Source organism: Acipenser ruthenus, chromosome 26 (genome assembly GCF_902713425.1).
Source record: "Acipenser ruthenus chromosome 26, fAciRut3.2 maternal haplotype, whole genome shotgun sequence".
Lineage (NCBI taxonomy): Eukaryota > Metazoa > Chordata > Actinopteri > Acipenseriformes > Acipenseridae > Acipenser > Acipenser ruthenus.
This window is the reverse complement of record NC_081214.1, coordinates 11,566,465-11,587,135: the sequence shown is the minus strand read 5'-3', so window position 1 is coordinate 11,587,135 and position 20,671 is coordinate 11,566,465. Positions and strand designations below refer to the sequence as shown.

Below are 20,671 nucleotides of genomic sequence, written 5' to 3'. Positions count from 1 at the left end.
TGGAAAAAAAGAAGTATAATTAAATAAGTCTTTCATACTTTTTTCAAATTCTGCAAGGTAAGTGAATTCTTTCCCTGAATCTAAAATACCAAGCTCCGGTTTGTGATTAACACAATGAATTGGTATGATCCAAGACATTTTACTTTGAAGCTGAGTTGCCACTCCTGATTTAACCCCCATCATTACTGTAGCACCATCAAAGTTACAACACACTAAATGAGGCTCATTGCTAATGTCTGTCAGTTTTTCTAATGAAAGGTTTACCTTTTCTAAGCCAGAGTTAATAGCTTGGAGAATACCATTAGCATGTGCATGTTTAAGGTCCTGCAAACCGACTAGTTTAGTGACATGGTACATTGCCATCTACATATCAGGAAAACGATTTCTTCCACAACAACTGCCTTATCAGTAGAAGAGTCAGCTAAAACACATATGTATATTGCCTTATTTACCTGTTAAATCACTCTGCATTTTCTGTACAATGCATTCTACAAATCACGTCCCAGCCTTTTTTCACAAATAATGACCTCCTATGTCTACTTTATATACGTTATTTTTCTGAACAGTGCAAATAAGCTCATAATCAGCGAGAGGCTTGGCTTTCTTTGCGCATACATAGGCAGTGTTAAAGAGACGCCTCCGCTGTTTACATTGATTTTGTGACATAGCCAGAATACCCCTGCCAATCGGCGTGTCTCTTATTACAGTTCCTACAGACTGTTCACGTTCTGTACGCTCCTTGTGTCGTCTGCTGTCATTGTGCTTTCTAACACTTTCAATTCGAATGTTAGAAGTACCTGCAAATAATAGGCTGGTTGTATCTGCTGACTCCAGGTGCTGTCTACACACCACACAAAACATTCTCTGTCTTTGATTCGTAGCATTTTCTCCATCAGTGTCACCGTTTTCTTTTTCAGCAGTAGGGACTTCCTCTGTATCTAACCAATTGAAGGTATTTTTCCAGTGCAGCTGAAATGTGCGTCTGCGTTTATTCTTGTCATATATTTTGTCATAGTCTTTTCGGTTGCAAGCTGTATCGGTCACGTTAAGTCTTTTGCTCGACCCGCCTGCAGAACTACTGCCTGTTCCTCTTTTAAAACCGTATCGCAACAGGCTGTTCATTTTGTACGGTTTATCGGTGGGTTTTTACATCATTTGTTTTGTGAACATTTTTAGTTTCTTCTCTTCTCCCACACTGACAGATTTTCTTACCAAGTCGTGCTGGTTTTTAGCAGAGCTTCCCTGTATCATTTGTCTGTCACAGCCTTCAAAATGTGAAACTGTGTTGTGATTGGCCCCGTCGTGACGAATGCTTTATGCGATTTGCTCAGTGGATATGGGCGGGTCTTTATACCACAGTGCTGCACTGCAGTTTATACTTGCTGCTAAAAAAACACATCAGATGCGGCCGGTAGTCCTGCGGGCTTTAAAACCTTATAGTTAAGTAGTCCCAAAACAAAATTTGGTAGTCTCGGTTGCGTGGACTACCGATTTGCCCACCCCTGTTACTGTATATATCGCAAGCAGCATCAATTACGTGTAGATTATTATTTATTTTCTTAGCAGACGCCCTTATCCAGGGCGACTTACAATTGTTACAAGATATCACATTATTTTTACATACAATTACCCATTTATACAGTTGGGTTTTTACTGGAGCAATCTAGGTAAAGTACCTTGCTCAAGGGTACAGCAGCAGTGTCCCCACCAGGGATTGAACCCACGACCCTCCCGTCAAGAGTCCAGAGCCCTAACCACTACTCCACACTGCTGCCCCAAAATAAATGTCTTTTTATTTAAATTATAAAAACATGATTACTGTTCTATATAATGTATTTTTAAACTACATGTTAATGTTTTATTCCATTTTTATGGATTACTGTAAAATAATAGGATATTCAATCAAGTATAAACAAGTAGCTATGGTGACGTCACCAGTAAATTATGCAAATTAGTACCATTGAAAGTTCGAACCTTCCTTCGGTAATGTGTTCTGAACCTTCGAAGATCAAAATGTACCTTTCATTGCAGCCTTAAAAGCAGTGTTACTTGACATAGTGCAATCTAAAATCTCCTTCTTTTTTTGTGACGATCATACTCAGCCAAAAATGGTTTGTGTGGGTGTGTGTGGGGGCAATATTGGGTTGGCAGGGAGGGGGTTAAATTCCTCCCTGCCAGAACACACGTGGGAATGTGGCTGGGGCCATAATAGAATAGAAAGTGCTGTGCTGTGTTTTGTCTAAACCTTTTATTTTGTCCCTTGTGCGTATTTGTTTGTTTGTTAGTGTGTTTTTGTTTGTTAGTTTTCTTATTAAAAGTATGCAATAGGGGGCTCCCAGGGGGCGGCGCACAATTGTCCGAGCGCCGCCCGGGGTGGGGGGAGGGCTTAGGTCAGGCAGAGTGTCCTCGGCTCACCGCGCACCAGCGACCCCTGTGGTCTGGCCGGGCGCCTGTAAGCTGCCCAGAGCTGCGTTGTTCTACCGACGCTGTGACTGCGTGGTGGGTCTGCAGTGTGAAAAGAAGTGGTCCGCTGACAACACATGCTTTGGAGGACAGCGTGTGTTCGTCTTCTCTGCTCCTGAGTCAGCGCGGGGGTGGTAGCGGTGAGCTGAGCCTAAAAGTAATTGGCTGTGTTAAATTGGGAGAAAATGATTACAAAATAATAAAAATAAAAAAAAATTGGCGACTACTAAATAAAAAAAGGGTGCAATAGCGTTTAAACCGCACCTTCTTGTTTTCGTCTCTCCCTGACGAAACCAAGCCTTGCCAGTAGCGCTAGTCTTTCACACTTATGTGTGTGGTGAGTTCTTCTTACTGAGCAGATGTTTTTTCAGGCTCTGATGTATAAGCAGTGTTTGGGGGGATGTGGAATAGTATGGCTTGGAGGGGCTGCAGACAACCCTGGAGTCAATCTGAATCTCATATGTAATTGGCAAGACCCATGTGGGACAGTGCCAGGCAGTTACTGGGGAGATATCTTTTGAATATCTCCACAGCACAGGGGGTACAGTATACTATATCTTCAATTATAAATAGGCACAGGGGACTGGAGACTGTATACTTGAAAACTAGCATCTCCTGTAAAAATATTACCTGCACAAATATTACAAAAATTAAATACACAAATGCATTGTGTTTTTTTTTTTCTTTTTCTGCTGTGTACTGTACAGTGGTTTGCGATACTTTTGTATAAAAAGTGCTATATAAATGCAATAAATAAGTAAATGTGTTCAAATTCAGTGGCAGTCAGACACTTTATCCAAGGCAACTTACAGAGACTAGGGTGTGTGAACTATGCATTAGCTGCAAAGTCACTTACAATTACATCTCACCCGAAAGACGGAGCACAAGAAGGTTAAGTGACTTGCTCAGGGTCACACAATGAGTCAGTGGTTGAAGTGGGATTTGAACCGGGGACCATCTGGTTACAAGCCCTTTTCTTTAACCACTCTACCACACAGTCTCCTATGTCAGAGTGGTCCTGTACAAATCATGAGTTGAGTGTTCAGAATGTCAGTGCTTTCCCCCCTCTACCACACTGGCAGCAGCAGCGTGAAGATTGACAGAGGGCACAGTGCCAGCTTTATTACAACAGTTTTACTCTAGCAGTATTGTACTTGTTGCTATTCTGTTTTATTCAAAATTTCCACAGCTATTCTGATTTTTTTTTTTTTTTTTGAAGGTCAGGGGGGAAAAAATACTTGCATCTACAGTACCCTTGGCTGGATATTCAGTTTACACTGCATACACTAAACTAAGCTATATTCTCTGAGAGTTGAGGTGTGTAGTCAGCACAGTGCACCTAATGTAACTGCTCCCCCACAGACCACATAACCTTCTTGTCAAGATGTCGCTCAATCAGTCTAGAGAGATGTAAGTTGGGCTTAGTTTCATACAGGGTTGGTGTCAGTTCTGAATGTGTTGGACTCCAATTCAATTCAAGAAATAGGAATTTGAATTTGAATTGAAAAAATCTCCAGGATACAGAATTGGAATTTGAATTGGAATGAAAGGAAATACAATTTAATTCCATGAAATTCCACTCATTTTAAAAAGGTCGAATGCCACATTTATTTTACACATGACTATAAACAATACTGATTGCAACAGCATTAATATATACTTTCAAATACTGTATCTTAAGCATGGCTCAAAGCTTTCAAAACTTCGTTTTTTGCATTTTTGTAATGAGGTATTTAAGAGCTACAGTAGTCCTTAATTATTTGTTTTTCTTTATTCATCTGTTATTTAATCCTTTCGTTTTTCACTCCTATATTGTTACATGCCACTCATTTTTAAAAGTTTTAAAAATGAGTGGCATGTAACAACATAGGAGTGAAAAACTAAAGGATTAAATAACGGATGATTTTAGCAGCCAATGTTTTGAATTCAGAGACATTTTGACTAAAAGACCCGAAGTATAACCGATGTGATAACTAGTCAAAACTGATTTATTGGGTCCTCGAGTGGCTCATCCAGTTAAAGCACTGCCGCTGGTAGCGCAGGATGAGTCACACAGCTTGGACCGTGCCAGTTCGCATCCAGGCTGTGCAAAGAGGCAGAACTTTGCTGGTGCTCCTTAGGGGGCGTCACATTGGCTCTGATGCTCCCCTGGTGGGGAATGGGAAACAGGCAGGGATTGCTTCTCATCATCGTGCAACAGCGAACCCTACTGACCAGACACCAAGCACATTCAGAGTGGATAAGAGGCAGGGCTGGTCTCTGTTCTCCGGGATCGGTAGCCCCGCCCACCTCTGCTCTGGATTGCTCGGCATAAAAGTGATTCTGGCTTTAGGCTTGTGAGATCGGAGGACGCTCGCATGCCCTCAGAACGTCTGTGCTGTGTGGGGACTCGCTGCGGTGAGGAGAAAAAACATAATTGGACATTCCAAATTGGGGGAAAATAAATAAAAATAATTGGTCACTTCTAAATTTATAAAAAAGAAAAAAAAAAACCTGATTACCAGAGCTATGTTAATTGTAATAGATTTGATATTTTTATTATGTTGAAAAAGATTTTGCAAGAATACGTACAACAAAGCCGTAAGCTAGAGAAAGTGATGCACTGTGTTTAAAACACGACAGCCTGTTCAGGAACACTAACAGAATGACTTCTTACACTTTCTTGTGTTCCATAGGTCGCCGGCAAAGTTGGTCCTTCCCTCAGTAAAGGTATGTACTGTGTAGCATCTTTCTCAAGCACTATGTTGAATGTCTTTGTGTTGATTGTCAGTTGAAACACTGGTGCCCCTGTGAAAGCTCTTTACAGACGTGCTCAAATTTGTTGGTACCCCTCCACAAAAAACAAAGAATGCACAATTTTCTCTGAAATAACTTGAAACTGACAAAAGTAATTGGCATCCACCATTGTTTATTCCATATTTAATAGAAATCAGACTTTGCTTTTGATTTTTTATTCAACATAATATTGTAAATAAGAAAACAAATGAAAATGGCATGGACAAAAATGATGGGACCGCTAACCTAATATTTTGTTGCACAACCTTTAGAGGCAATCACTGCAATCAAACGTTTTCTGTAGCTCTCAATGAGACTTCTGCACCTGTTAACAGGTAGTTTGGCCCACTCTTCCTGAGCAAACTGCTCTAGCTGTCTCAGGTTTGATGGGTGCCTTCTCCAGACTGCAAGTTTCAGCTCTTTCTATAGATGTTCGATAGGATTCAGAGCAGGACTCATAGAAGGCCACTTCAGAATAGTCCAATGTTTTGTTCTTATCCATTCTTGGGTGCTTTTAGTTGTGTGTTTTGGGTCATTATCCTGTTGGAGGACCCATGACCTGCGACTGAGACAGAGCTTTCTGACACTGGTCAGTACGTTTCGCTCCAGAATGCCTTGATAGTCTTGAGATTTCATTGTGCCCTGCACAGATTCAAGGCACCCTGTGCCAGGCGCAGCAAAGCAGCCCCAAAACATAACCGAGCCTCCTCCATGTTTCACTGTAGGTATGGTGTTCTTTTCTTTGAAAGCTTCATTTTTTCATCTGTGAACATAGAGCTGATGTGACTTGCCAAAAAGCTCCAGTTTTGACTCATCTGTCCAAAGGACATTCTCCCAGAAGGACTGTGGCTTGTCAATATGCATTTTAGCTAATTCCAGTCTGGCTTTTTTATGTTTTTCTTTCAAAAGTGGAGTCCTCCTGGGTCTTCTTCCATGGAGCCCACTTTCGCTCAAAAAGTGACGGATGGTGCGATCAGAAACTGACAGACCTTCACCTTGGAGTTCAGCTTGTATCTCTTTGGCAGTTATCCTTGGTTCTTTTTCTACCATTCGCACTATGCTTCTGTTCACTCTGGGGTCGATTTTCCACTTGCGGCCGCACCCAGGGAGGATGGCTACAGTTCCATGGACCTTAAACTTCTTAATAATATTTGCAACTGTTGTCACAGGAACATCAAGCTGCTTGGAGATGGTCTTGTAGCTTTTACCTTTACCATACTCGTCTATTATTTTCTTTCTGATCTCCTCAGACAACTCTCTCCTTTGCTTTCTCTGGTCCATGTTCAGTGTGGTGCACACAATGATACCAAACAGCACAGTGACTACTTTTCTCCATTTAAATAGGCTGAATGACTGATTACAAGATTGGAGACATGTGTGATACTAATTAAAGAAACTAATTAGTTTGAAATATCACTATAATCCAATTATTTATTATCTTTTCTAAGGGGTACCAACAAATGTGTCCAGGCCATTTTAGAATATCTTTGTAGAATAAGCAATAATTCATCTCTTTTCACAGCTTTTTTGCTTTATTCTGTGACATACCAAAGGCATGCAAGTATACATAATAAAATAGCTTTTAATTTCATCACTTTTCAGGAGGAATGAAGCATTATTTCAATGAACTGTAAGGGTACCAACAAATTTGAGCACGTCTGTATGTCCAGGAGCTAGTTTCAAAGTACTTTACAGCAGGCAGCAGTATGCTGAATCCAGTTCATTTCTACACAGACTGGCTGAGCTGAAATAGTGAAATATTGCTTTGTGAAAACAGGAAGAAAGAAGACAGGTGGGGTATTTTTACAAGCTCCAGCCTGCTAAGTGCCTGAAGTGCTTTTGTGACACTATCCCCAGGTGTTCAGCAGTATGCGTGTCTTGGCTCAAATTGGCTATTTTTCAAAAGCTGAAGGTTCACAACCAAATGCAAGTTAGGTTTTTATATATGCAATAAATGTAGTGCAGCTCAGTAGGTTTGATTGTGTGTTGTTTATCATTCTAATTCTATACATAAAACTTAAATTACTTGCAGTAAAACATGTTTAATTGGATTCTTCTGTTCATAGAACTTCAGACTCACACTGACCCATAAAATGTATACCAAGTAATGATAAACAACAAGTGTTGAATCAGTATAATTGCAGTAACCACATTTTTAAAGTTTAACCAGAAATGTGTATCTATGTTAAAACAATGAACTATTAACATATACCCTGATTAACCCATTCCTGGACCGTGCTGGGTACAGCACGCAGTATGGCACCACAGCCAAGCTATGTTTTATTGTCAGTGACAAACATTTGTGAAAGCCTATTGTGGCACTGCCACTTAAATTGAATGTTTGGTTCTACATGGTACAATAAACGTACCATGTGTTGCGCCTTAATTGGGCAGCACGGAAGCCTGGCCAGGTTCCAAATACATTTCGAGGTTCTTATTCGCTGGAAGCGGCAGCGTTGTTTAATGGAAAGATTGTTTTAGACAAGTATAAATAGTACCTTTGTTACGCCATAGGGGGGAGCTGCTTACCTGCCTTTTGAGTTCCTGTCGTCTCCTTAGTTCCTGTTTAGGGACTTTATTCCTTGTTTTTGAAAAGTCCGCGGCGTTCTTTTTCCCGGGGTGGTTTGCCATGGTAGAGCGATCCTGTTTACCTTCGACTGTCGTTCTTGTTGGAAGTTGATTTGTTTTTTTATCAGCAAGTGCTTTGTTCCAGTTTCAGGCTGTTTAGCCGGTGTTGTTCACCTTTGCTGCCCACGATCGCTAAAGCCTGGAGCCGGCTTGTAATGCACCACGTTGCTGACGGTGTTGGTTTTTCAAGTGCATGTTCATAGTTTTTGTGGATTACTGGTCATCATCTTCTGAGAGGATCTTCAAGCAAGCGGGTACCCAGGAGTTTGGTGAGATCGTTGTTTTTTTTATTTTTGTTGCGGGACTGTTTTGTTTTTTTGTTTTATTTTGTTACTTTGTTCTCGCAGTGGATATTTTGCTGGCTTGTTTATGTTTTGTTTTTTTGCTCGGAACTTCTTTTCCATCTTGTTTTGTTGAACAGTTTCAATTATTTTAGCCAATAAATGTTTAAGGTTATCCCGTGTTTCTATAGTGTATTTATTGGGGGATCTCGCGTCCTTGATGCACTGTCGCTTCGCCCTTCCCCTTGTTAATAATTTGGGTATATTTGATACAGGGAGGTAATCCCGCCGTTGGGGTTAGTTTTGTGCTAAGAGCGAGACGTTACAGATTGGTGGCCCGTACGGGGACCGTTAGACATTTTGTTTAGGCTGAGTTCATGGATTTTCAAGATGGCAGAAGGTGAAGATCACGAATATATACAGGATAGTATGGATTTTGCAAATTTTACTGCTGGTCCAGGTGTCACACGTAGACAGCCGCTAGCTGAGTTAACTTCAAAGTTGGAAGAGTTATATATCGGTGAATCCCCCACAGCTGCTCAGGGAATAGCTGATGATAGTAATGTTCCCGATTTTGGTTTTATTTTCAGTAAGATGGAGCAAATTACTGCACGTATAGACAAACTGGAACATGAAATGTCCATGGCATCTCAGAGCAGTATCAATCGAGAGGAACTGTTAAGAACATTTATTGATAACAAATTTGAAAGTATTGAGAGTTCTGTGGCTAAAATGCTAGATCAGTTGGAGAGTTCAGTGGTCAGGTGTTTTGAGCGAAGGGAGGCGAAATGGCAGGCAGAATTAAGGGATATGCGGAGCAGAACAAGTACTCCGAAAGTATCTTTTATTCCACGCTCTTATCAGCCTTACCAGCCTGATATGGCTGATGTGTCTAATAGCTCTTTGGAAGCTTTGTCACTGAGACCTATGGTGACTGAAAGTGTTAGATCCCGTGCATATAATTATAAACCACCTATTAAACTAAGTTTTCCAGTTTTTGGAGAGGGTGAAGGTTCCACTGATGTATTGAGTTTTATAGATGCCTGCCAGGATTTCTTGTCGGTAGTAACCATGACGGAATCAGAAATCTTAGCTACACTGTCAACAGTGTTAAAGGGTTCTGCAAAGAGTTGGTGGATTGCAGAACGCCATAAAATTCAGACATGGGCACTTTTCAAAACTGCTTTTATTGAGGCTTTTCTTCCCACAGATTATTTAACTGAGGTGGAGAAAAGGTTGCGTGATCGGGTTCAAGATCCAGCTGAAAGTATAAGAGATTTTGCATACGATTACCGAGCACTTTGTCTTAAGTGGCGTCCGGGTATGACAGAGGCGGAAATAGTAGATAGAATTTTGGGCAATGCAAACCCCAAGCTAGCAAGTTTTATTAGGGGGTCGGTGTCGTCGGTGGCAGATTTGGTGAGAGTTGGGGCCATGGTAGAAAGGGATTGGTCCTCTCAGAAAGAGTATTGGGGGAAAGTAAATGCAAAAACTGAGAGAGGGGCAAAGAAGCCGTTGAAAGGATCAGTTAGAATAGCAGCTGATATGTCTGTCATACACAATGCAAGCACTCCTCAATTAGCACCCACTGGTAATGGCCATCTTTCATTGTTGGCTTTGAAGCTATCTGTGCGGGGGTGGGAAGGTTTAGCATTGATTGACACTGGATGTACGTACACTTTAATGAGGAATAATCTTTGGTTACAGCTTTGTCAATCAAAGGATCGTTTATCTCCAAGTACAGAAAAGTCTTTTGTGTTGGCCAATGGTCAGGCATATACTGCACTGGGCAAGTTTCGTCTGACTTATAATCTTCATGGAGAGTTTTGGTCTGTAGACACCTACATAATGGATGATGCTCATTTAGCTCAGCCTTTAGTTTTAGGACTTGATTTCCTAGTCAAAACATCTACATTGCTTGACTTGGGGAAGCAGGTGTATGGAGTAAAGAAGCCTGAGGGATATTCATTTTTTCCATTTTCTCGTGAGAATGTGTGGGGGGCAGAGTGGCAGCTAATGGCACAGCTTTTTGTGGCAGTTCCCACTAAGGTGGTGAGGAAAGAGCTAGATCTGGGATTAAGAGAGAGACCGATATTAGAATTGAATGTTACGATTGAAGGGCAAAGGTTGTTGGAACCACTGATGCTGCAGTGGCCGTCAGTTTGTACTTCCCGTTTGGGAAAGACAGACTTAATCCACCATGTGATACTTACTACCGATGAGATTCCAGTGCGTGTCCGAGCTTATCGAGTATCGGAACACAAAAAAACCATTATAAAGCAACATCTTGATCAAATGCTACAGGATGGCATTGTAGAACCGTCTGCTTCAGCCTGGGCCGCACCTGTGGTTTTGACCGAAAAAAAGGATGGGACATTTAGGTTCTGTGTTGATTACCGAGGGGTAAATAAGAAAACTGACCTTGATGCATATCCCATGCCCAGAGTTCATGACATTTTGGAATCATTAGAGGGAGCCGCAGTTTTTAGTTCCTTAGATTTGCGTTCTGGTTACTGGCAGGTGGCTATGAATGATCAAAGTAAACCAAAAACAGCTTTTATTACTCCTTTCGGTCTGTATCAGTTTAAGGTGATGCCTTTCGGTTTGAAGAATGCTGCAGCGTCGTTCCAACGTCTGATGGAACAAGTGCTGGTAAACCTGAAGGGTAACAGTTGCTTTGTATACATAGATGATATCATTGTGTACTCTCCCACTAAAGAGCAGCATGTGAGAGATCTGGCATCTGTATTTCAAGCCCTGGATCAAGCCAATCTCACCCTCAACTTAGCCAAGTGTCATTTCTTTCAACCTTCACTTAAGTTCCTGGGTCATATAGTATCAGGAAATGGGGTGTCTGTAGATACAGATAAAGTTGGGGCAATAAAGGAGTACCCAGCACCGACCAATCTCAGGGGGCTGCAAAGGTTCCTGGGGTTGGTTGGGTGGTATCACAAGTTTATTCCGCGATTTGCTGATAAAGCTGCTCCACTGAATCGGCTGAAAAAGAAGGGGGTGAGCTGGGTGTGGTCGAAAGCTGAGCAAGATAGCTTTGAACAATTAAAGGAAGCCTTGCAGAGAGCTCCTGTGTTGTCCCACCCTGATTTAATGAAACCGTTCCGGGTGTATACTGATGCCAGTGATGTGGGATTAGGAGCTGTTCTGGCTCAGGGGTGCTCAGAAAACGAGTGGGTTGTTGCTTATGCATCTCGTGTTTTAACAAAACCTGAATCTAACTATTCCACATCCGAGAAGGAATGCTTGGCGGTTATCTGGGCCATTGAGAAATGGAAGCATTACCTGGAAGGGGTGGAATTTGAGGTTGTGACAGATCATGCTGCTTTAACTTGGGTTTTTAATTCTCCTAAAGTGACGTCCCGCCTAACTCGTTGGGCTTTGCGTCTCCAATCGTATACATTTCGAGTTGTATATCGAAAGGGAAGTTTAAATGTAGTACCAGATGCCTTGTCTCGATCTCCTCAGATAGAAAAGGCAGGACTTGCCGTTTTTTCAGAGGAAAAAAAGCATGTTGCCGTTCTTGATATGCCCTCTGAAATGAGTGAGATCGCAGAGGCTCAGGCTCAAGATCTTAACCTTCAAGAATTGAAGAAGAAGATGGACGGTCAGCGGTCTGACCGTATAGGGTTTGTGGTTGAACAGGGGGTGTTGTATAGGAGAATGTCTCTACCCAGAGGTGAGGGTCAGCGCTACCAAGTGGTTGTTCCCGAGTCATTAATTACCATATTTTTACAATACTATCATGACAACCCATTGAGTGGGCATCTGGGTAGGATGAAGACTCTGCTTCGTGTGTTGGAGGTAGCATGGTGGCCTACAATTAGGCGAGATGTTACAAAGCATGTTAAGGAGTGTATAGCTTGTCAAATATACAAGCCATCAAATCAGAAACCTGCAGGGTTTTTACAGTCCACGACCGTGGAAGAGCCAGGTTACATGCTAGGAATTGACTTGATGGGGCCTTTCCCACGCAGTAAGAAAGGTAATACTTGCTTGGTGGTGATTGTGGATTATTACACCAAGTGGGTGGAGGTATTCCCACTGCGTGATGGAAAGACTCATCGCATCGTGCAGCTTTTAACTCAGGAGATTTTTACGCGCTGGGGGACACCAAAGTACCTGGTGTCTGACAGAGGGGCTCAATTTACCAGTGGTGTTCTGATTGAGGTTTGCAAAAAGTGGGGTGTTACACGAAAACTTACTACAAGTTATCACCCTCAGTCTAATCTTACGGAGAGAGTCAACAGAACTCTGAAGCCGATGATAGCTTCCTTTGTGGGTCAAAATCAGCAGTTGTGGGATCAATGGTTGCCCGAATTTAGATTTGCCATAAATTCAGCAAAACAGGAGACAACTGGCTTTACGCCCGCTGAGCTAATGTTAGGAAGGGTTCTTAAAGGTCCTCTTGATCGTTTAGTGTCCAAATCTCCTTCACCTGGGGAGTCCAGTTACTCTGTACTTGAGAGACAGGCTGGTATTGCCAAGCTGGTTAGAGAGCGTGTGAAGGAAGCTCAAGGGCGTCAGGCTAAAAGTTATAATGCCCGGAGAAGGTGTGTGATATTTAGCGAAGGAGACTTGGTGTGGGTGAGGAGTCACCCAATTTCTAATGCAGCTGGTTTTTTTTCAGCTAAATTAGCCCCAAAATGGTCTGGACCAGCCTCAGTAATAAAAAAACTGGGACCAGTTAATTACAGATTGAAGTGGGTGGATCGTCCTGAGAAGGTCGAAACAGTAAATGTGGTAAATCTAAAGCCATATTTTGGGGTATTACCCTAGTTACTCCGCTGGGGGGGGGGGGACTATGTGGCACTGCCACTTAAATTGAATGTTTGGTTCTACATGGTACAATAAACGTACCATGTGTTGCGCCTTAATTGGGCAGCACGGAAGCCTGGCCAGGTTCCAAATACATTTCGAGGTTCTTATTCGCTGGAAGCGGCAGCGTTGTTTAATGGAAAGATTGTTTTAGACAAGTATAAATAGTACCTTTGTTACGCCATAGGGGGGAGCTGCTTACCTGCCTTTTGAGTTCCTGTCGTCTCCTTAGTTCCTGTTTAGGGACTTTATTCCTTGTTTTTGAAAAGTCCGCGGCGTTCTTTTTCCCGGGGTGGTTTGCCATGGTAGAGCGATCCTGTTTACCTTCGACTGTCGTTCTTGTTGGAAGTTGATTTGTTTTTTTATCAGCAAGTGCTTTGTTCCAGTTTCAGGCTGTTTAGCCGGTGTTGTTCACCTTTGCTGCCCACGATCGCTAAAGCCTGGAGCCGGCTTGTAATGCACCACGTTGCTGACGGTGTTGGTTTTTCAAGTGCATGTTCATAGTTTTTGTGGATTACTGGTCATCATCTTCTGAGAGGATCTTCAAGCAAGCGGGTACCCAGGAGTTTGGTGAGATCGTTGTTTTTTTTATTTTTGTTGCGGGACTGTTTTGTTTTTTTGTTTTATTTTGTTACTTTGTTCTCGCAGTGGATATTTTGCTGGCTTGTTTATGTTTTGTTTTTTTGCTCGGAACTTCTTTTCCATCTTGTTTTGTTGAACAGTTTCAATTATTTTAGCCAATAAATGTTTAAGGTTATCCCGTGTTTCTATAGTGTATTTATTGGGGGATCTCGCGTCCTTGATGCACTGTCGCTTCGCCCTTCCCCTTGTTAATAATTTGGGTATATTTGATACAGGGAGGTAATCCTGCCGTTGGGGTTAGTTTTGTGCTAAGAGCGAGACGTTACACTATTCCAATGAGTGTTTAATAGTTGTGGATGTGTTTATTGTCACACTGTGTCGTTTCAGAGCCTGTTTATATGTCACAACAATGATTCCATGGTTTTCAGAAATTTTGGCTGCTGGACACTGACAGTTGAATAATTCAGTTTAGACTGAGGCCGGTTCTTTTTAAATGATTTGTGCTGTACAGCTGTGGCCAAAAGTTTTACATCACCTAGAATTTTAGGATTGAAGACAACATTTTTTTTAGATAATTAGATGTTTTATTTAACAATGTAATCAAAGAAACTACAAAATAATATTGCAAGTGTCTACCGGAAGCCAAAATAGTAGTACAGTATTTCATGTTGGATTTTGAAATGTCACATTTTTCAATTTGTCAAAATAAAATTACAAAGTGGTGTGTAATTCAATATGTTAACGTAACATTATTCAGCAGGTTTCAGTCAACTATCAGTTAATTCTATAGGGTGATGCAAAACATTTGGCCAGAGCTGTAGATACAGCTTGGGTTACGTCTGGGATCCTCAGTTCTTCTCTGATTCTTGCAATAAGGCTGCCGGATGTAAATCAGTCTTTCATCAAAAAAGGTTTTGTATCCCAAAAAGCATGGATTAGTACAAATCCGCTGGGAGAACAAAGGTTGATTATTTGTGAGCTCGTACACATTTTAGTTTTGCTGCTTCATGAACCTAAACATGTGCTTTAAATGCCAGTGAGGGTAAATCAGCATCAACAAACTAATGACGTGTGTCAGTGCCCTGCGATCACTCATTTCTGGACCAAGGCTGCCCCTGTTTTATCTGGATATATCTGTCCCCAGTGCCAGGGCTGCCCCTGTTTTATCTGGATATATCTGTCCCCAGTGCCAGGGCTGTCCCTGTATTATCTGGATATATCTGTCCCCAGTGCCAGGGCTGTCCCTGTTTATCTGGATATCTCTGTCCCCAGTGCCAGGGCTGTCCCTGTTTATCTGGATATCTCTGTCCCCAGTGCCAGGGCTGCCCCTGTTTTATCTGGATATCTCTGTCCCCAGTGCCAGGGCTGTCCCTGTTTATCTGGATATCTCTGTCCCCAGTGCCAGGGCTGCCCCTGTTTTATCTGGATATCTCTGTCCCCAGTGCCAGGGCTGCCCCTGTTTTATCTGGATACATCTGTCCCCAGTGCCAGGGCTGCCCCTGTATTATCTGGATATATCTGTCCCCAGTGCCAGGGCTGCCCCTGTATTATCTGGATATATCTGTCCCCAGTGCCAGGGCTGCCCCTGTTTATCTGGATATATCTGTCCCCAGTGCCAGGGCTGCCCCTGTTTATCTGGATATATCTGTCCCCAGTGCCAGGGCTGCCCCTGTTTATCTGGATATATCTGTCCCCAGTGCCAGGGCTGCCCCTGTTTATCTGGATATATCTGTCCCCAGTGTTCCCTGGCCTATCCTGTTGGTATGCTGCCTCTGCCCTCCACAATACTGTTGCTTTCTGGTCAAAGTATGCTTTTTGCTACAGAGTGGCTCTGCCTGTGCTTGGCAGAGCTTCTGGTACTCTTGGAAGGTTTGTTAATGTCAGACAAAAATGAGTTGAAGGGTGTGCTCGCACTGGGTCCGTTTAGAGGGTTTGGTCCGCACTCGCTGCGGTTCGGTACATTTGGTGTGAAGTGTGGACAACAAAGTCAGCTTGGAAAACGAACCATACTGAGTCCACTTAAAGAGGTGGTCCTGGTCTGTTTGGCAAATGCACTTGCAAAACGTCAATGTGAACAACTGCTGGACTCGGTCCTTTTGCACATAGGAAACGAACTGTACAAGATAACCTCGGAAGTGAACATTTTGCGCATAGTTTAATTCATATTCTGTGGAAACAAGTAGAGCAAAAAACAAAAAATGTCTTTGGGAACTACATGAGGGTTACCAGACATGCCGTGAAAACTGGGATTGTCAGTTTCAGCCTTAATTTGTTGTCCCGGTCGGAAACAGTAAAATTGTTGATTTTCCTGGTTTTGCAGTTATATTTTTATTTTATAATCATTGTGCTCTGCAAGTTAATAGCAGAGTAATGTATTGGGTTGTGTTAGTGCCATTCAAAAGTAAAATAAATAATCTTATGGCTTATTTGTTTAACCCTTGGTGAGCGGCCCATTTATTCAGCGCGTGTCAGGCGCGTCAGGTCCAATTTATTTTCACACGTGCAGTTTATTTTAGACGCGCTGTTTTAAAAGTATTTTTTTCACAGTAAAACAGGTTTAATGTATTAATTAAATTGGCAAAGTGCTCCCCCAGTGCTTTCTTCCACCGATACGTAAGAATCTAAATCATGCTATATTAAAAACTGGAGCAATACATCAATAACTGCCATCTTTCAATATGCCTTGTAGGATATTGTAAACATCCGGTTCACACACCATATAAACAAACCGAGTGCACTTGAAAACTGCATTGTGAACACAAACGAACTCGGTACTGAAACAAAATGGAAAAGGACCAAAAAAAACTAGCTTTTGCTCGCATCCAAACAAACTCGGTCCCTTTGCTCGCAGATAAGTGTGAACAGCAAGCACATTGATACATTGTTTGAACCGGAACAAACCAGACTGCGCCTGTTTGAAACGGAATGCAGCTAAACACAAGAACCTTGAGCAGTCAGCAGCCTCTGTTTCATTGTAATTGCTGCAGGCTGGGGGTGGGTCAGGCCTGTCGCACACAATGGGAAGGATCACTTCCAGGGTGTGTTTATGGGAAATCTCAATGAACTGGGGAGGGAATATTTTCTTTTGGAATGAATGGAAACACAGCACACTAGTACTGCACAACTTTGTTTTTGTTTGATAACATGCTTTTAAATTGATTGTCTGTTCTGGTGACCTTTACAGATACCTGAAGTAGAGCTTTATAGTCTTTAATTAAGTTCAGTACAAAGACATTTTTAAACACTCACTTCCCACTTGTTAGAATGTGCTTGCAGTGAAACCCTTTGATAGGTGAGCATGGGGAGTGTGGAAGGTCCCTTTGATAGGTGAGCATGGGGGAGTGTGGAAGGTCTCTCTGGTAGGTGAGCATGGGGGAGTGTGGAAGGTCTCTTTGGTAGGTGAGCATGGGGGAGTGTGGAAGGTCACTTTGGTAGGTGAGCATGGGGGAGTGTGGAAGGTCTCTTTGGTAGGTGAGCATGGGGGAGTGTGGAAGGCCTCTTTGGTAGGTGAGCATGGGGGAGTGTGGAAGGCCTCTTTGGTAGGTGAGCATGGGGGAGTGTGGAAGGTCACTTTGGTAGGTGAGCATGGGGGTGTGGAAGGTCACTTTGGTAGGTGAGCATGGGGGAGTGTGGAAGGTCACTATGGTAGGTGAGCATGGGGGAGTGTGGAAGGTCTCTTTGGTAGGTGAGCATTGGGTTGTGGAAGGTCACTTTGGTAGGTGAGCATAGGGGAGTGTGGAAGGTCTGATAGGTGAGCATGGGGGAGTGTGGAAGGTCACTTTGATAGGTGAGCATGGGGGAGTGTGGAAGGTCACTTTGGTAGGTGAGCATGGGGGAGTGTGGAAGGTCACTTTGGTAGGTGAGCATGGGGGAGTGTGGAAGGTCACTTTGGTAGGTGAGCATGGGGGAGTGTGGAAGGTCTCTTTGGTATGTGAGCATGGGGGTGTGTAAGGTCACTTTGGCAGATGAGCATAGGGGAGTGTGGAAGGTCACTTTTGGTAGGCCCAATTAATTTCACACGAGCAATTTATTTTAGACGCGCTGTTTAAAAGTATTTTTTTTCACAGTAAAACAGGTTTAAAAGACTGCATATCAACAGGACACTCAGCACTGCATCTCCAGCCCCGCCCCACCCGTTGTTCGCTGTATTTTTTGCATACCTCTACATAGTAGTGCATACTGATAAACCAGCTCCTGATCACTCGTTTTATCACCAAACTCCTCAATAATGCGATCCAAGTCATTATTTTATTACTATAACATCTAAAAAAAGCTCTGCAAATGTCTGATATTCTTTGAGTGCTGGATGCAGAAGCAGCTATCTTGTTTGTTTATGTCCGTGTTATCTATGTGGTGTTGGGGATATTTGTATTCATGAGATACGCCCCCTTTTTTTTCGGCTTCTCTCGGCTCCTATCGGTCTCACTCGGCGATTGAATTGTTTTCTCTGCGTTTTCCGGAGAAAAAACGACTAGAGACCTGTTTTTTACGTCTTTTTGATGATGTCGGACAGGGTCCGACATTGGACTGGAAAGGGAAAATTGCAATGTCAGACCAGGTCCGAAATAGGACCGCAAAGGGTTAAGGAAAAAAGGGATCACATTCTTCGCAATTGTATACAAATCAGTCGGCTGGCAACTGGTTAATTACTTGACGTGTATATCTGACAAATGATACAGGATATCAAGTAAATGGATTAATGCGTAGTGTAAGCGGTTAGTATTTGTTTTGGATCATTCAGTAGACCCATAACCAACATCCTTGAAATTCTTATTTTTATACTCAAATAGCTCGGGATGCTGAGAACCATCAGCTATCAGTAGCTCCTCCATGTTGATGGATATTGGAGTTCATCTAGACATGACGTATCCCACACCATGGACCTGATTGGCTAGACCCAGATTTGCCGCTGCAGGAAAATGTTTGAGCAGCAAAATATCGCTCGCCAAGCGATATTTTGCCTTCTAAAATTCTGCCGCTGCGACACTATTCCGCAACATCATTTTTTGTGTGAATGTGTGTTCACTAATTGAAATAGAAGGTGAGTGATATGTGCAGCATTTTGCCGCTCCCCGCTAGCGGTGCCGCGCCGCTCGTTTGTCCTAGGCTTTACTGGTACCAAGTCAGAGTGAGAACCTGTTCACTCTCATTGCAAACACGGCTCATCAGAAGCTGTTCACTCTCATTGCAATCACAGCTCATCAGATTAGGACTGTCCCAATGTAAGCTTGTGATTCCTAATGATTAGGTGTGGCATGGCGAGGCCCACAGTACATGTAAACACAGATTTAGTTAATAAACATCAGCATGTGAAGTGTTTTTTTAACTTCTGCACTTTTGATGGAAAACACAACATTTTGAATACAAATAAACTGTCCTGCAAAAATGGGCACAGGCTAGTGACTGCTTGAACAATTACAAAAATGTACTGGTACAGTACTTTTATTACATTCCCATTTGACATTCACATGTAGGGCACTATATGCAGCGCTGGAAAATCTACAAAAGCTCCACCCCCTTACACAGAAGCTCTTTGTCAGTTGAAATGTGCATTTAGAGGATATATATTGTATTGTTCCCTGTTTTTTGAGTATGCCCACCCCTACTTTCTTACTGTTAAAAAGATAGCTAATAAGTATATAAATTTAAATTTGGTATAGCTATTATCATATTCTTGTTCAGTTCCCAGATTTTTGGAAACAAATGGGCTACTATTGAATAAGAGCAGCACACTCTGTCTGAACAGACTTTTTGTTCACACGCTGCTGTGTAATTTCAGTGAGCAGCAGCTTGGTCTAAATGTTAAACACTTGTAAATACTGTGTTGTATTAACTTTCCAGCCAGCAGCTTCTGAGCGACGTGGGTTCCAGTTTTTCCAGTGCCTCAGCAAAGAACACTATGCCACCACGATAACAAGCAGAGGACCTCAAATCTAATTTTCCAGGACACTTAAAATGACCCTGGTTGAAAGTTACTTTGTGTGTTTAAATTAACCTGTATCCTGTATAGTGGTGGTGATGTACTAGTTTCCTCTTGATTATTGTTCCTCAGCCTGGAGCTGCAGTTGACTGAGAGTGGCTGTGGGTGAAAGCCTGTCTCTCCCAGCTGCTTTACTCTTATTGAGCAGAATTGATACCCTTACTGACACATGGCCAGTGTCCATTACCGTGTGTAGAACCTGCAGTGTACTGAACACAGATGCAGGAGCGTGTGTAGAACCTGCAGTGTACTGAACACAGATGCAGGAGCGTGTGTAGAACCTGCAGTGTACTGAACACAGATGCAGGAGCGTGTGTAGAACCTGTAGTGTACTGAACACAGATGCAGGAGCGTGTGTAGAACCTGCAGTGTACTGAACACAGATGCAGGAGCGTGTGTAGAACCTGCAGTGTACTGAACATAGATGCAGGAGCGTGTGTAGAACCTGCAGTGTACTGAACATAGATGCAGGAGCGTGTGTAGAACCTGCAGTGTACACAGATGCAGGAGCGTGTGTAGAACCTGCAGTGTACTGAACATAGATGCAGGAGCGTGTGTAGAACCTGCAGTGTACTGAACACAGATGGAGGTGGTTGTAGTTTCTGACCCGAACAGCAGCAAGAATGAGTTCAGGAGTTATTGTTACACTGAGTGAGTGTTCCTGTATATCAGTAAGGTGTCTGACATTAGTTTAAGCAAATAAGAGCTCTGTAACTAATGGTAATTGGTATTCTGCTTTAATAATGCACTGCGGATAGAGTGTCTGCTCATTGCTGCAGCATATGTTAATAAAACACAAAACCAATTAAAAACAAGGTTTCTTCTACATGTATAGTATCAACACTAACGATGTGTGCTCCGGTGTCTATAATCTCACATTGCATTCTTTTAGCGCTTTTCTACCGTAGCCATGTGTCTATTTCATAGCTCAAAGTCGTACCTTCATAGTACAGTACTTTCCCAATAGGAGTATACACTGTAGTCAATGGTTTGAAGAGTCTTTCCTTAGGGCCCTTAAGATGCACATTTAGTCTAAGGGCCCTGTTTCAATGTACAGTAAAATAATAGATTGTTAGTACCTGTGTAACTCTAACCCTGCAGCCACTGTATACGATGGTATGTTAATATTATT

The 20,671-nt window shown here is 42.5% G+C and overlaps 1 protein-coding gene across 1 annotated transcript in view; it reads left to right on the top strand.

Moving 5' to 3' along the window:
- LOC117430774 (WD repeat-containing protein 44) overlaps positions 1-20,671 on the top strand; it is a 59,781-nt gene that overhangs the window by 10,090 nt on the left and 29,020 nt on the right. The window contains exon 2 of the mRNA XM_059000761.1: positions 5,139-5,172. Within this exon, the coding sequence (XP_058856744.1) occupies positions 5,139-5,172 (34 nt within the window). The remainder of the gene's footprint in view (positions 1-5,138; positions 5,173-20,671) is intronic.